The sequence below is a fragment of the Eleutherodactylus coqui genome, chromosome 2, assembly GCF_035609145.1.
Source record: "Eleutherodactylus coqui strain aEleCoq1 chromosome 2, aEleCoq1.hap1, whole genome shotgun sequence".
NCBI classification, from domain to species: Eukaryota; Metazoa; Chordata; class Amphibia; order Anura; family Eleutherodactylidae; genus Eleutherodactylus; species Eleutherodactylus coqui.
Window position 1 is genome coordinate 42,244,357 of NC_089838.1, and position 17,316 is coordinate 42,261,672.

The following is a 17,316-nucleotide window of genomic DNA, read 5'->3' on the forward strand; positions in this document are numbered from 1 at the left end:
AAAATGTTAATTAATGTAAAAAAAAAAAGAATGCAATAAATTGGAAATCTCATATAACCATAGTTTATTCACAATAGAACATAGAACACATATCAGAAGTTGAAAGTGAGACATATTTTTATTCTATTTTTAAAAAATTACCTAATTTAAGAAGTGATGGCAGCAACACATTACAAAAAGGTTGTGACAGAGGTAAAAAAAAAAAGGCTGGAAAATAAGCAGTACTAATGAAAAACAGCTGGAATGAAAATAATCACTGTGTATAAAAAGAGCATGTTAGAGAGGCAGAGTCTCTTAGAAGCAAAGATGGTCAGAGGTTCACCAGTCTGTGAAGAACTGCATCTACAAATTGTGAAACAACTTTAGAGAAATGTTCCTCAGCGTAAAATTGAAAAGACTTTGAATATCCCACCAACTGCAGTATATAATATCATCAAAAGATTCTGAGGATCTAGAGAAATTCATGTACTCAAGGGCCCTCAGGTGGCACTGCATTAAAAACAGGCATGATTCTGTAATGCAATTCACTGCATGGGCTTAGGAATACTTCCAGAATTCATTGTCTGTGAACACAGTTCGTAGTGCAATCCACAAATGCAAGTTAAAGTTGTATCATGCAAAAAAAAAAAACATATACCAACACAATCCAGAAACGCCGGTGTTTTTTCTGTACCAAAGGTCATTTAAAATGCACTGAGGAAAAATAGAAAAGTGTTCTGTGGTCAGATGAATCAAAATGTTTAATTCTTTTTGGAAGCCATGGACGCCATGTTCAAGACGAGGGAGACCTTCCAGCTTGTTATCAATGCACGGTTCAAAAGCCTGCATCTCTGAAGGTATGGGGTTGCATCAGTGCCTGTGGCATGGGCAGCGTACACATCTTGAAAAAAAAAAAGAAAAGGCTCAGGGTCCAACAGTGTCCCACTATAGTCAATACCAAAACCAATATATTTACCAAAAGCAACAACCCTGAGTGGATCCCCTTAAAAATAAACTTTTATTAATCATATATAAAATGGCACCTCAATGAAATGTAAAAAAAAACAGATATGCTATAACAGCAAGAATAAATAGTTATACAAACTCAAGAGTCTATAAACTACTTGCTTCACTAAATACATTAGGTGTATATAGACTTTATTAGGAACGGTGGAGCTAGTGCTCACTCCACCAACTTCAACACGATGGCTTATGCACACTGAGGCATAGAAACCAATATGACCATGTGAACTAATGCATATATGACACTTGTCACTTACTAGTTTCAGTTATACTGATATACCGAAAGCACCACAATCAGTGGTAAGGAGATAAACGTCTACAGCAAAGAGCGGAAACTAAAACTTAACACTAGCGCTCCCTCGACATGTTTCACTACACAACTGGTGTCCTTAGGTATACATGGACCTATAGATGCAATGCCCAGCTGTAACAGACATATATATTAGTAACAGGTGGGATTAATCACAATTTTCAATTCTTTTTGAAAATTATGGATGCCATCCAGCTTGTTATGATTAGTGCATTACTGCCTGTGGCATGGGCAGCTTACACATCTTGAAAGTCACTATCAATGCTGGGCAGTAAATAGAGGTTTTAGGACAACATATGCGCCCATCCAGACAACGTCTCTGTCAAGGAATGCCTTGCATATTTCAGCAAGACAATGCTAAACCACATAGTGCATCCATCACAACCGCATGGCTCAACAGAAGAAGAATCCGGGTGCTGAACCGGCCGCCTGCAATGTAGACCTTTCACCAGTAGAAAACACTTGTCGCATTATGAAATACAAAAAATCTGTGAAAGACGACCCAGGACTGCTGAGCAGCTGGCATCCTACATTAGACAAGAATGGGAGAACATTCTTCAACCAAAAGTCCAGCAATTATTCTCATGAGTTCAGACATTTATAGGCTTTTGTAAAAAGAAAAGGGGGTGCTGCACAGTGGTAGGCATGGCTCTGTCTCAACCTTTGTGAGATTTGTTGCTGCCATCAATTTCTAAATTAGTTAATATTTTTTTCAAATGAAATGGAAAAATATCTCACTTTCAACTTCAGATATGTGTTCTATTGTGACTAAAATATGGTTATATGAGCTTTCCAAATCATTGCATTCTTTTTTTATTTATATTTATTTGCATTTTACACAGGTGATTAGCAGAAGGAAATTTGGTGTCACAGTGCCTATTACATATCCTGCTATTGCCACCCCAGCACCATCGCCTTCATTTGCAGTGGTGTCAGTAACAAGAAACCTGGACTGCTAGAGAATGGAACTATATCGTGTTTAGTGATGAATTCAGGTTCTGTTTTGGAGCCAACGGCAGTAGTTTTTGAGTATGGAGGGCTCGAGGTATGTGCTTCAATCCTACCTGTTGTATAATTTGATCAAAGATCTTTCCCAGTATAGAAGTCAGGCTCACAGGCCTGTAGTTTCCTAGGTCCACCTTCTTCCATTTTTTGAATATAGGGACAACATTTGACCTTCTCCAATCTTCTGGGACTTCTGTTCTCCAGGAATTTTCAAAGATTAGGGGGAGTGGTTTAGCAATTACCTCTGCTACTTCCTTTAGTATTCTAGGATGTAATTCATCTGCACCTGGTGACTTGAATTCATTTAAATTATCCAAGTGTTCCCACAAAATAGAAATTTAAAAGTTCGGCTTTCTCAATATCATTTTTAAGCAATTCACCATTTTCATCCTGTAAATATCTGATAGCATCTTTGACTTGTCTTTTGCTTTTGACATACCCCCAAAATCCCTTTCTATTGCTTTTGACCTCTCTTGCAAGCCTCAACCCATTATTAGCTATAGCTTTTCTGAGACTTGCTGTACATTTTCTACAGACTGTATTATATTCTTCTTTGGATATGGCCCCTTCTTTCCATTTGCTAAACATATTTTTCTTCCATTTTAACATGTGTTTAAGTTTTTTGTTCATCCATCCTGGTCTTTTTAAATGCTTCCAATATTTCATTCTTTTAGGGATTGTTAACGATTACACTTTGAGAATTTAATTTCACAAAATTTCCCATCCTTCTTGTACATTTCTGTCCTAAGTACATGCAGTCATTCTTACCATCTTTGAGTCCATTAAAATCTGCCTTTCTGAAACCCAATCTGAAAGTCTGAGTCCTCTCTCATGTCCTCCTTTATTTGTTATTCAAAATTCAAGGATAGCATAATCACTGCCTCCTAAGGTCCCAGCCACTCTTACTTCCGTAACCATTCACTCCCTGTTGGTTAGAATTAGGTTCAAGTTAGCAGATACCCTTGTTTTATCTTGTACCTTCCGGAAGATAAATTCATCAACAAGAGCAGATAAGAATTTGTTGGACCCATTACTTTTGCATGAGAGAGATTCCCAACAAATGTCTGGATAATTAAAATCTCACATTATCACTATGTGATACTTTTTTGAGAACTTAGCCCTCGGTTTCTTAAAATAAGTTATAGTCTTCAAATCTTGTATTTCAACCATGTTTGTTTCCCATGCTCTGTGCATTTGTGCAGAAACATTTTTGTTTGTGATCGGTGTCTCTTACTTCTCTACTGTACTTCAGAATTTTTTGTCTTTGTTCTTTCTTTCCACTTCTAATAACAAATATTCTCAATTGTATTCATTAGTTGTATATTTTTGCCTGGCCTTTCCCTTACCTTCCCATATTGTTCTAGTTTCTCCCCCCCCCCCCCCCCCCCCCATAACTCTTTTATTTACCCATTAACATAGCTGTATGAGGGCTTTTTTGCGGGGCAAGTTGTATTTTTCAGTGTACTATTTAATACACCACACCATATAATGTACTGAAAATTTTTTTAAAAATTCTAAGGGGATTGAAATGGAAAAAAATGAAATTCCAACATCTTTGGAGGAAGGGGGGGGGGGGTCTTGTTTCTATGGTGTACACACTGCAGCAAAAATGACATGATAGCTTTATTCTGTGGGTCAGTACGATTACTATGATACAAAATATTTTAAGCTTTTTTTTGCCATACTACTTTTAAAATATAAAATATCTTTCGAAAAAAAATAAAACTCTTGGCTATCTAGATGGCATGACTTCAGTATAGCAGCATATTACAAAGCCTACGGTGCGGCCATCGACCACAGATTGTGAGCGGCTGAACTGCTTACATCATGAGGGAGGGTGTGGAGCAGCCCGCCTAAACAGAGACAAGGTGGCGCAGTACTGCTAATGGGGGTAATCACTAACGCTGCATTTTTATATTACAGCTGAGATATTAAAAAGAAATAATTGGAATGACACTTTAATTTCATAATGTAACTGTATAGAGGAGCTGATAAATAATATGGCTCTACTGCCTTCAGCCATAACTATGAGTGCTAACTGCATATCGATTTGTATCAATCGAACTTAATATGAGCTGCAAAAATCTGTATGCTGTTACCTCCGCAAAGTGGAAACTGTACGGAAGCAACTATGACAGAGTCATGGGAAGATTTTTAATGACAGGTCCCCTACCAGCAAGAGCCACATAAAAAGACTTGGGACCTGTCAATATTGTAAGAATGCCACTGATTGTACCATAAAGAAATTGGTTTGGTAAGAGAAGAAAGCAAAAAAAAAGGTTGAAGTAATGTGCTTAAAATGTGGCTACGTACAGAGAAAATATATTTGAATTCCATACAAGGGCAGTGGCAGTTTAAAAAAAGGTGGGAAGAAGAAATGAATGAATATGAAAGTATGAAATATCATCCCTTTTACAATGAATGTCTACCTAAGAATGTAAAGTGTGACTGGAGCCTTACTAAACTCTATGGTACTCTGATGTTTAAGGGGAGCTCATTGCTGGAATTATGCGGACCTTTTATGGCTGAACAAGTAACTTTATTTTCTTCTAACAATGGCACAACAGCTTTTTCTGAGTTGTCCTTCACAAGCCTAGGGTACTATGAGATGCTCCAACAGGTCAACCAGATTCAAGTTCTGCCCAAAGTGGCTACAGGCGTTTGCTTGTCCCAAATTGCTTTTATTGGTCTCTGGAACATATGTGTCACTCAATACTCTGTGAAGCAGAAGTACCATCATAGGCCAACTGCCCTTCATCTTGCACCTTGTTATGTAGGAGAGGAGGATTACTCTGGACCACTTGGATGATCTTCTAAGAAGCTGTTAGGTTCAATACAGTTCCTCTTGAACACACCAACCTACTCACTTTGCTGGACTTGAGTGCACAGATCACTCAATAGACCTCAGGGTAGCCAGTCTCTTATTACCACTGGCCTGTTTCTCCAACTAAGAGCTAACACTTCCACAGCCTACAGTGATTCAGCAATGGCTCTCAAACTGTAACAGTCTCCCTCAGCAACTTTGCTTCCTGGTGACAACAGTAGGGCCTACTTATGCAACACCCCTCAAGGACTCTAGAACCTCTGGTCTGTTTCTCTGGCCTATCAACAGTCTTGCATCAACTCCACTGGACCACACTGCACCACTCTCACAAGGCACTCTGTTGTTCTCAACTCAGGCCAGTTGTGTTCATGAACTCTGAGCAATCTCCTGATTGAGTTCTGCTGTGTAAGGCCAGCTGCACACGGATGGATTCGAATTACAGAATCCGGGGCGTATTTGTGTGGACTCCGCACGGACGGCTTGCACTAAGGTCAATAGAAGCCATCCAACCCGTGGCTCTTCTGCAAAATTAACATTGTGGAAAGGTCGTAGGACGCACGTCATTGCTTAGCGACGGCGCGGGAAAATCTGTACTGCGCATATCCGACGGCAAGCCATTCGGACCATCCACAGTATAGAAGGAGAAAAGAAATGACACGAACGCGAGGTCACCAGCCTGGCACAGAGTCAGATTCTGCTGCAGGGATCCCACAGCCAGAATTCGATCTGGTCGCATACAGCCGGCCTAAAGCAGCTCATCAGCCCTTTACACCTAAGTGCTAACAGATGAATAACAAATGTGGGACATACAAAGCACATAAGGTCAACATTAAACCTTTAAACTAGAACTTACACATTTTACATTGAGGGAATATAACATATAGATGTGTGTTTTAAGGCTCCAGCATCTTACACTAAGTGAGCCTACATTTAACCAGGTGTGCAAGTAGGTGGAATAATTCACAAATTAAAGTGTCTTGCAAGACTTGAAACACAAAAATGTTGATATATGCCAGAAACTGTGATAAAATGTTATTTTCTGACATTCAAAACATTCTATTACAGAATGACACATATCTAGAGATGAGCGAACGTACTCGTCCGAGCTTGATACTCGTTCGAGTATTAGCGTGTTCGAGATGCTCGTTACTCGTAACGAGTACCACGCGATGTTCGGGTTACTTTCACTTTCATCTCTGAGACGTTAGCGCGCTTTTCTGGCCAATGGAAAGACAGGGAAGGCATTACAACTTCCCCCTGCGACGTTCAAGCCCTATACCACCCCCCTGCAGTGAGTGGCTGGCGAGATCAGGTGTCACCCGAGTATAAAAATCGGCCCCTCCCGCGGCTCGCCACAGATGCGTTCTGACATAGCTGAGGGAAAGTGGTATCTTGTTGGAGCTGCTATAGGGAGAGTGTTAGGAGTTATTGTAGGCTTCAAGAACCCCAACGGTCCTTCTTAGGGCCACATATAACCGTGCAGAGCATTGCGCCCTGCAGTAATTAGACATAGTGCAGGGCCAGTAGTGGTGAGGCAGGGACAGAAGACATATTATTGATTGAATATAGGCAGTGGGCCTTTGCAAAAAAATTTGTTGGAAAAAATCTATTTGGCCTGCCTGTCACTGTGCTCAGTGTTCTGGGTCTGTCTGTGCTGGGTGTAGTAGTTCTACAAAATCACACGCAGCCAGCTAAGTGTTACAGCAGGCTTGCGCAAAATTATTTCCTGGCGTTCCGTAAACGAAGTCAGCCTCCAACCACAGGCCAATAAGCAGCACATTTAATTACAGCGTTCTGTTTCTGCACTACTGGTAATACACCATGCTGAGGGGTAGGGGTAGGCCTAGAGGACGTGGACGCGGGCAAAGACGCGGAGGCCCAAGTCAGGGTGTGGGCACAGGCCGAGCCAGTGCGGTGGCCAGGGGTAGAGGCAGGGCCAGACCGAATAATCCACCAACTGTTTCCCAAAGCGCCCCCTCGCGCCATGCCACCCTGCAGAGGTCAAGGTGCTCTACGGTGTCGCAGTTTTTCACAGAGACGCCTGACGACCGACGAACAGTGGTGTGCAACCTTTGTCGGGCCACGATCAGCTGGGGAGGCACCACCACCAGCATGCGCAGGCATATGATGGCCAAGCACCCCACAAGGTGGGACGATGCCCGTTCACCGCCTCCGGTTTGCACCACTGCCTCTCCCCCTGTGCCCCAACCTGCCACTGAGATCCAACCCCCCTCTGAGGACACAGGCACTACCGTCTCCTGGCCTGCACCCACACCCTCACCTCCGCTGTCCTCGGCCCCATCCAGCAATGTCTCTCAGCGCAGCGTCCAGACGTCGCTAGCGCCACTGTTTGAGCGCAAGCGCAAGTACGCCGCCACGCCAAATTGATCAGCCTGGAGATGCTGCCGTATAGGCTTGTGGAAACGGAGGCTTTCAAAAGCATGATGGCGGCGGCGGCCCCGTGCTACTCGGTTCCCAGTCGCCACTACTTTTCCAGATGTGCCGTCCCAGGCCTGCACGACCACGTCTCCCGCAACATTGTACGCGCCCTCACCAACGCGGTTACTGCCAAGGTCCACTTAACAACAGACACGTGGACAAGCACAGGTGGGCAGGGCCACTATATCTCCCTGACGACACATTGGGTGAATTTAGTGGAGGCTGGGACAGAGTCAGAGCCTGGGACTGCTCACGTCCTACCCACCCCCCGAATTGCGTGCCCCAGGTCGGTGGTGGTATCTGCGGCGGTGTATGCTTCCTCCACTAAACCACCCTCCTCCTCCTCCTACGCAACCTCTGTCTCGCAATCAAGATGTGTCAGCAGCAGCACGTCGCCAGCAGTCGGTGTCGTGTGGCACGGCAGCACAGCGGTGGGCAAGTGTCAGCAGGCCGTGCTGAAACTTCTCAGCTTAGGAGAGAAGAGGCACATGGCCCACGAACTGCTGCAGGGTCTGACAGAGCAGACCGACCGCTGGCTTGCGCCGCTGAGCCTCCAACCGGGCATGGTCGTGTGTGACAACGGCCGTAACCTGGTGGCGGCTCTGCAGCTCGGCAGCCTCACGCACGTGCCATGCCAGGCCCACGTCTTTAATTTGGTGGTTCAGTGCTTTCTGAAAAGCTACCCATGCTTGTCAGACCTCCTCGGAAAGGTGCGCCGGCTCTGCGCACATTTCCGCAAGTCCCACACGGACGCTGCCACCCTGCGCACCCTGCAACATCGGTTTCATCTGCCAGTGCACCGACTGCTGTGCGACGTGCCCACACAGTGGAACTCTACGCTCCACATGTTGGCCAGGCTCTATGAGCAGTGTAGAGCTATAGTGGAATACCAACTCCAACATGGGCGGCGCAGTGGGAGTCAGCCTCCTCAATTCTTTATAAAAGAGTGGGCCTGGTTGGCAGCCATCTGCCAGGTCCTTGGAAACTTTGAGGAGTCTACCCAGATGCTGCAATCATTAGCGTCACCATTCCTCTGCTATGCCTGTTGAGAAGTTCCCTGCAAAGCATAAAGGCAGACGCTTTGGAATCGGAAACGGAGGCGGGGGAAGACAGTATGTCGCTGGATAGTCAGAGCAACTTCATGTCTATATCTCAGCGCGTTGAGGAGGAGGGGGAGGAGCATGAGGGGAAGAGACAGCTTGGCCCACTGCTGAGGGGACAGATGCTGCTTGCCTGTCATCCTTTCAGCGTGTATGGCCAGAGGAGGAGGAGGAGGAGGAGGAGGAGGAGGGGGAGGAGCATGAGGAGGAGGGGGAAGAGACAGCTTGGCCCACTGCTGAGGGTACAGATGCAGCTTGCCTGTCATCCTTTCAACGTGTATGGCCAGAGGAGGAGGAGGAGGAGGAGGAGGAGGAGGAGGAGGATCCTGAAAGTGATCTTCCGAGTGAGGACAGCCATGTGTTGCGTACAGGTACCCTTGGCACACATGGCTGACTTCATGTTAGGATGCCTTTCTCGTGACCCTCGCGTTACACGCATTCTGGCCACTACGGATTACTGGGTGTACACACTGCTCGACCCACGGTATAAGGAGAGCCTTTCCACTCTCATTCCCGAAGAGGAAAGGGGTTCGAGAATGATGCTATACCACAGGGCGCTGGTGGACAAACTGATGGTAAACTTCCCATCCGACAGCGCTAGTGGCCGAAGACTGCACCCGTGGATGGAAGCATCGTTCTCTATCATCATCCAAAACGGGGACCTTTTTGCTTCATCTATCTGTGTATAATATTCCTCCTCCTCCGCCTGCTCCTCCTCCTGAAACCTCACATAATCACGCGGAATGGGCAATTTTTCTTAGGCCCACAAGGCTCAGTCATATAATTTTTCTAAACAATTTTTATACGTTTCAATGCGCTTAAAAGCGTTGGAACTTTCACCTCAACCAATTTTTATTTTAACTGGGCTGCCTCCAGGCCTAGTTACCAATTAAGCCACATTAACCAAAGCGATTAATGGGTTTCACCTGCCCTCTTGGTTGGGCATGGGCAATTTTTCTGAGGTACATTAGTACTGTTGGTACACCAATTTTTGGGGGCCCTCGCCTACAGTGTAATCCAATTAATTTTTTGCCCACCTGTATTACAGCTGACGTAACATCAGCTGTGTTGGGCACTGCAATGGGATATATTTATGTACCGCCGGTGGGTTCCAGGGAGCCACCCATGCTGTGGGTCCACAGGGAGTTGTAACTGCATGTGTCCACTTCTAAAGAACCCCGGTCTGACTGGGGCATGCAGTGTGGGCCGAAGCCCACCTGCATTAAACATGACATTATTACCTCAGCTGTGATGGGCAATGCAATGGGATATATTAATGTACCGCCGGTGGCTTCCTGGCACCCACCCATGCTGTGGGTCCACAGGGAGTTGTAACTGCATGTGTCCACTTCTAAAGAACCCCGGTCTGACTGGGGCATGCAGTGTGGGCCGAAGCCCACCTGCATTAAACATGACATTATTACCTCAGCTGTGATGGGCAATGCAATGGGATATATTAATGTACCGCCGGTGGCTTCCTGGCACCCACCCATGCTGTGGGTCCACACGGAGTTGTAACTGCATGTGTCCACTTCTAAAGAACCCCGGTCTGACTGGGGCATGCAGTGTGGGCCGAAGCCCACCTGCATTAAACATGACATTATTACCTCAGCTGTGATGGGCAATGCAATGGGATATATTAATGTACCGCCGGTGGCTTCCTGGCACCCACCCATGCTGTGGGTCCACACGGAGTTGTAACTGCATGTGTCCACTTCTAAAGAACCCCGGTCTGACTGGGGCATGCAGTGTGGGCCGAAGCCCACCTGCATTAAGCACGACATTACATCAGCTGTGTTGGGCACTGCAATGGGATATATTTATGTACCGCCGGTGGGTTCCAGGGAGCCACCCATGCCGTGGGTGCACACGGAATTCCCATTGCGGAGTTGTACCTGCCTGTGACTATTTATAAAAAACCGCGGTATGACTGGGGCATGCAGACACCTTGACAGAATGAATAGTGTGTGGCACATAGGTTCCCCATTGCTATGCCCACGTGTGCAGCTCCAGATGGAGGTGGCACAGGATTGGATTTCTCATTGCTTCTGAACAGCATTGTGGACTATCGCCCCGCCCCTTTTAAAGTGGGTCGCTGCCTAGCCGTGCCAACCCTCTGCAGTGTGTGCCTGCGGTTCCTCTGGCAGACGCACTTATAAATAGACATGAGGGTGGCGTGGCATGAGGGCAGCTGAAGGCTGGGCAGGGAGTTTGGTGTGCGCTGTGGACACTGCGTCGTGGGGGGGGGGGGTTGGGCAGCATGTTACCCAGGAGAAGTGGCAGCGGAGTGTCATGCAGGCAGTGATTGTGCTTTGTTGGAGGTAGTGTGGTGCTTAGCAAAGTTATGCATTGCTAATGAGGGCTTTTCAGAAGTAAAAGTTGTTGGGAGGGGGGGCCCACTCTTGCCGCTATTGTGGCTTAATAGTGGGACCTGTGAACTTGAGATGCAGCCCACCATGTAGCCCCTCGCCTGCCCTATCCGTTGCTGTGCCGTTCCCATCACTTTCTTGAATTGCCCCGATTTTCACAAACGAAAACCTTAGCGAGCATCGGCGATATACAAAAATGCTCGGGTCGCCCATTGACTTCAATGGGGTTCGTTATTCGAAACGAACCCTCGAGCATCGCGAAAAGTTCGTCTCGAGTAACGAGCACCCGAGCATTTTGGTGCTCGCTCATCTCTACACATATCATATGCACCTACAAAACCACTTGCAACAGCCTACTATTTAATTAATTAAAGTTCAGTTTTGCGTATCAGTACAAATATATGTAGTTATAGCTAAACTCTTAATTGGTCTGCAAGTCAAGCCAATAATACATGACCTTTTGCATATTTGGCATGTTTTAGAGTTAGTAGAAGAGGATTATTAAAGTGGAACTGTCATTTAACTTTTTTCAGCTGTGCAGTTGCTGACTGTTGCTAAGGAAAATCCATATTCAGCTTCAAAGCCAAATATGGCAACTCGCTACAGGGACAATTGCTCTTCAGTGCCCTCAGTCTGCAACACTATTCCTAGTGAAGTCCTGGAGATTTTAGTTTAGTTTTGTATCAATGATGGTTTTACATCTGTCTTAACTTTATTTCTCTGTGCACTCCTTTCATTGTGTGTACCTGATGCAATGTGTCACAGTGAATCGGGTATCTATTAAATGCATATTTCAGTACAATTTCGGTACACCGGACGCACTGAGGCACATTGCATTTTGTTTTAGGAGCTGTGAAAACAGGCCATCTTCATAGTTAGTTACTGTATTCAGTTATGCAGCTGAATACAGATTTTCCTTAGCAAAAGTCATCAGCTGCATAGTAGAATAGGATAGGGGTAGGCTTTCAAGAGAAATTTTTTTATTACAACTATTCTGAATCTGGTAATAGGTTTTCAAATCAGCTCTTCTTTGCATTAAATAAAGAAAAATGTAAATAACGGTTACACTTTAATTCTGTCTGGAAATCTTGTGATTTTTCCAGACCGAGTACAGGTTCTACACAAAGCCAAGCAATATTTTCCACCTTAATTTTGACCATTGTCTCTCGCTGATGAATTGAAATAGCTAAGTTTAGATCAATGTCTACAGGCATATATTGACAAGGAATTGTATGGTGATTCATTCTTCTATTGGTACAATGGGTAGAGAGAATAGCTCCGAAAATATATCCTAAGTGTAAATAATTACATTTATATTGCAACAATATATTAAAATATTAGACATGGTAATACAATACAATAATAGTAATCATACTGTAAAGTGCTCAAATCATAGTAATATGCAGAGCTCATATAATACCATCATACAGTGGTGAAATAATAGCAATATATAGTGTTCAAATAAATGTGCTGTGAAGTGCCATAAATTACTCAAATAATGCTCTCATATAGTGTTCATACTGTGCCTCAGTAATGGCACCAGAAAGTGTCCATATTAACCTCCCATATAGTTTTCAAAAAAGGTAGCAGGAAACTCCAAAATAATGTAACCATACGGTACTCAAAAAGCAGTGCTCTGCAGAGAACAAACAACAATACCATCTAGTTCCTATGTAACATAACCATATACTGCCCAAAGAATAGTGCTACATACAGTGGTGTAACCAGAGGCCCCAGAACACACTTTGGATTGCTTCCCTTCCCTTGCATTATTGTATACCCAAAAATATTATTTTCATATGCCCTTCCCACTCTGCACTTTTAGATGATGAGATATTTAATGCACCAAATCATTAATGTCTAGTGTAAACGCTGCCACCGACCAGTCCAAAACATAGTCAGGACTTGAACCCAAGACCTCTTGTGCTCCAGCTGGCAACTCTCTTCACTGAGCCATCCAGGCCTCTGGCCAAGATCCCCTTCATGCCTTGACCTTGTTTCCAGATCCTACTATCCAGCCCCTGTTTTAGCTCTGCCTGTTCCTGATTAGGACTTCCTATAAAAGCATGGCCCTGATACTCCTTCCTTGTGTGATTATTGTCTCCCAAGCCTTGATCTAGTTCTACTTCTGCTATTCAACTGAGACCTCTCATTGCTGACCCCGGGCTTCCCTTCTCACTATGCTACCCGCCTTCTCCATCTGTACTGCAAACTGAGACCTCCTGTTGCTGACCCCTGGCTTCCCTTCTGACTACCTTACTCGCCTCCTACATCTGTACTGCGAACTGAGATCTCCCGTCCCGTGTAAGAGTACCTTTTCACATTGCCATCAGCCTACCAATTAGTACACAATCTAAAGTACACACTTTTGCTGGTGAGTCTTCCTCTTCTTTGAAAAGCCATTTTTAGACACTATGCATATGCACGAGGCAAAACTAGAGAGTGCTGCTACTTCTGTGGACGGTGGCACAGACTTCTCTACTCATTCAGGTCCAGTAGCAGTCGTAACTCCTGCAACTGCGGTTATTACATGTTTGAATATATACCCCCCAAATAGCAGTGCCACTTGGTGTTCAAATAAGATACTTATACAGAAAGAACATATCATTAGCCCTGACTGTGTCATCCTACGGAAGGAGGGAAGAATGTGGAATTTCCCTTTTTGCCACTCCTATTATCTGGCTATAGAAATAGTTGAAGGAATAGTTTATACTGCAGAACTATACATGCATTTCTATTGCAAAACTATCACATCTATTATTACAGACAATGGTCAACAGCACCGTTTGCTTTTCAATGCCCCGAAACACAACAAGAATATGCCCTCAATAAACGAAAACATTGTGCCAAATGTTTATCATCATATCATGCTTTGGTTTTACAATTTGCTGCTGATGCGAAGATAAGAAGAATCTGTATTCATAGCTTTTTATTTTTTCTCCGTTACTGCCAGCACCTTATGTTTTGCAAAGTCCAGGGGCTTTGTATTAACATCTGAACTCTATCAAAAAAATGGTAATAGACCATAGCTCTGTCCCCCATACAGATAGGTTACTTCTCACAAATCATCCGCCAGCTCTGCTGGATTCTACCGGCATCATAAATTAGTATGTGCTAAAGCCGCTCTAAATGGGCTTCACATTGTGTGAAGGATCTAAGTCAGTTAATGAAGCAAGTTAATGAAGCTCATAAAGGTAGTTCACTGATAGATGGGGAGGAACAACCTTGACCTTTATTTTGATGGCTCATACAACAGTACATGGTTAAAAAAAGAACCTTGAGATGGCACAGCTACATCATTTTTCTTAGAACTTGCAATCAATACAGAGTTACACTTTAGGGAGCATGACATGCCTTCCAGAGAGCTATCGAAAGCAAGTGAGTTATCTGAGCAGAGAGGATTCTGGGAGAAAAAATCCATAATGCCCAGATTCAATTGCTATATTGACCTATGAAGTGGACTTCATTATGATGAAAGACATGATTGATACTGGGATACCTCAGTAAGCAACTCTGTTTTAATGAACTGATTTGTCCATACCTCATTGTACAGTGATCTACTACCGAGGTTCTTGGCTATTGAACTAAGATGTATAATAACATATATAGGTCTTTAAGCGCAAAGTTATGCTCTGAACTGTAAGTATTCCATAAAGTAACTCGCAGTCATCTGGTGGGCTCTAAACCAGGAGTGGGCTACCAAACACCACGTCCCCATTCACTGCACGGGTAGCATACAGCACAGTGCACTTGTTGCAGTACATATAGATAGGCAACATATCAGCCAGCCGATGCTTCTATAGAACAAACGGGGTAATTTATTTCATAAACTACCCTCTTTAAGGAGTACTTGCATAGTTTTCTTTAAATGTACAGATTATGCAGCTAGGTGAAGACATGATTGAGAAATTCATCTTCACCTAACTGAATAACAGTAGAGGGTGCTGCATCCAGATGTGTATACATCTGTTCTCTATAGAACAGCTGCACACACAACTGTTCTGTTCCAATATTACAGTTTAATAAGTGCCTGTATTATATATAATTTATTTTTTAATAGCCCTGCACTCTCAGTCTTTCACACCACCTCCCGTGTGTTTTACTCCTCTCCTGTCCTGCTCACGCACCGATGTCGCCAGGTGCTGTAAAGGGAAGCTACTCTAATCTGCAGACAGCTTCTCCCCCCACAGCGCTCACTCCCTGACGGACGCAATTCAATGACAGGAGCTCAGCTAATTGGATTGTGACATATAGCAGTGTTGGGAGGAAAAAGGAGTGCAGCATAGGCTAAAAACAGCTGCAGATCTGTAGCTGATTTAGGGTCAAATTTGGCACCAATGGTGTGAATTTTGGATGTTGTTTTTATGCAGATTCTCCGCAGCATTTCTGCTAAATGTGAACATACCCTTTGAGTTCTTTTACACAGCTCAAACTGAGCGAACTGGCAGACGGCCAAATGACAATATTGGTGCTTGTTTAATAGGCCTACACATAGGTGGATGCAGATTGTATATGGGCCGAACAATCATTCATCCCCCATACACTTTGGTCATTGTCTGCAACACATCTCAGTTTATGAGATGTGCTGTCAACAAATGTGACTTTTCGTGCCACATAAAACATGCGATCACCCAACAAATGAGCATTTGCCAGTTTGTAGGCCTATAGCCGACACATTCACATGGGACAGTGATCAGGATATTAAATGTTCAGCTCAATGTTTGTTCCAAATCTTTGGTCTCTGTAAATGGGCCTTAAGGGGTTTGTAAGCCTCGCCACCAGCAAGCGATTGCCAGGGCTCGATGAACCAATCACAGTCAATCATTGGCTGAGCCACAGCGTGGTTTAGAAACTCCGTTACCAGCAAATGATATTCTGTCGGCACTGAGAACTGGAAGGACCCGGACAGCCCCTGCTAGGTAAGTATAAGACAACCCCTGAAAATAACACCCCGAGCTTTTGGGGCAAAAATTATTATGACAGCATCTTCTTTTTAGGGAAACACAATATTTGCATGTATCTTCACAGTGGGTCTACCGAATGAATTTTACTGCTTGGCACTCCAGTGTAACACTGGTATTTCCCACTCAAAGACCAAAGTTAAAGAAGTCTATAGAAGGTAATAGTCTTTGCTGACCCCCGGCTACCGCACTGCCACTTCCATCTTCCAGCCAATCTCTGTTTAGCATCAGTTGTGATGTGGTTGTGTACCCATGTGACTACTGCAGCCAATAGAAACCCTTGAAAAAGGGCCTTTATATTAGAAGCCCATGTGACCTGTTTACTGGACATCACTGGGGCCAGAGTGCCGAAATTGTGTTCTGGCGCCACAGTGAGTAACGTTTAAAAAAAATAAGGCGGAACACCCTTTTAATTGTCTCTTATGTGTTCAAAGAGTTAGGGCTCCTACCCACTAGTGATGTGTTTTCTTGCGATGCAAGAGCAAGTGAAAATGCAAGCCTCACAGTGCTAAGAAAACTCTGCGATATGGCTCACTGCTTTAAATGGGGCCGGCAGCAGAAACGCCAGCCCCATTAAAAACATAAGGAGTACATCACGGTCTTCTGCCACAGCTGTAACAGCTATGGCAGGGGATTCCTTCATCCCTGTCGCGACCGTGCTGCTGCAGCCTCATTGAAAGCAGTGGGTTGCAGGCAACCCCTGCACCAATGATTTTTGGGGAAGGGCTTGAAATATAAAAATCATTCCTAGCTGATAAAAAAGGTTAAAAAAAAAAATTCTCACCTAGAAGAGCCGTCCGGCTCTTCTCTCCAGCCTGGCAATCGTCTTCTGTCTTCTGGAGGCCGGGGATTGAAAAATCCCCACCCCCAAAAAGCGCTGGCCTGATTGGCTGAGCACTCAGCCAATCACAGGCAGTGCTAAGCCATTGAATGACAGCTGAGCGCTGCCTGTGATTGATCACAGCGCTTAGCCATTCATTGAAAGCAATGGGATAGCATCACGGACTTCTGCCACAGCTGTAACAGCTGTGACAACTATGGCAGTGGATTCCTTCATCCCTTTGGTCCCCGCGGGGATGAAGGAATCCCCTGCCATAGCTGTCACAGCTGTGGCAGAAGTCTGGGATGTACTCTCTATGTTTTCAATGGGGCTGGCCCCATTGAGAGCAATGAGTGATATTGCAGATTTTTCTCTGCTCAGCGAGGCTTGAGTGTAAAAATCACAAATGAGTATGAAACCATTGAAAATCATTGGTTTCATAATCCTGCGTTTTTACTCACTCTCGCATTGCAAGAAAGCAGTCGC

At 44.5% G+C, this 17,316-nt stretch overlaps 1 protein-coding gene across 4 annotated transcripts in view; it reads right to left on the bottom strand.

The window, feature by feature from the left end:
* Positions 1 to 17,316, bottom strand: part of LOC136611245 (protocadherin-10-like) — a 107,233-nt gene that overhangs the window by 52,688 nt on the left and 37,229 nt on the right. Inside the window, exon 2 of one of the 4 annotated variants that reach the window (XM_066590680.1) lies at positions 700 to 880. The exons of the other annotated variants lie outside the window; for them this stretch is intronic. Coding sequence (XP_066446777.1) covers positions 815 to 880 — 66 coding nt within the window. The 3' untranslated portion in view covers positions 700 to 814. Of the gene's footprint in view, positions 1 to 699; positions 881 to 17,316 lie in introns of those variants that run through there. 4 annotated transcript variants of the gene reach the window in all.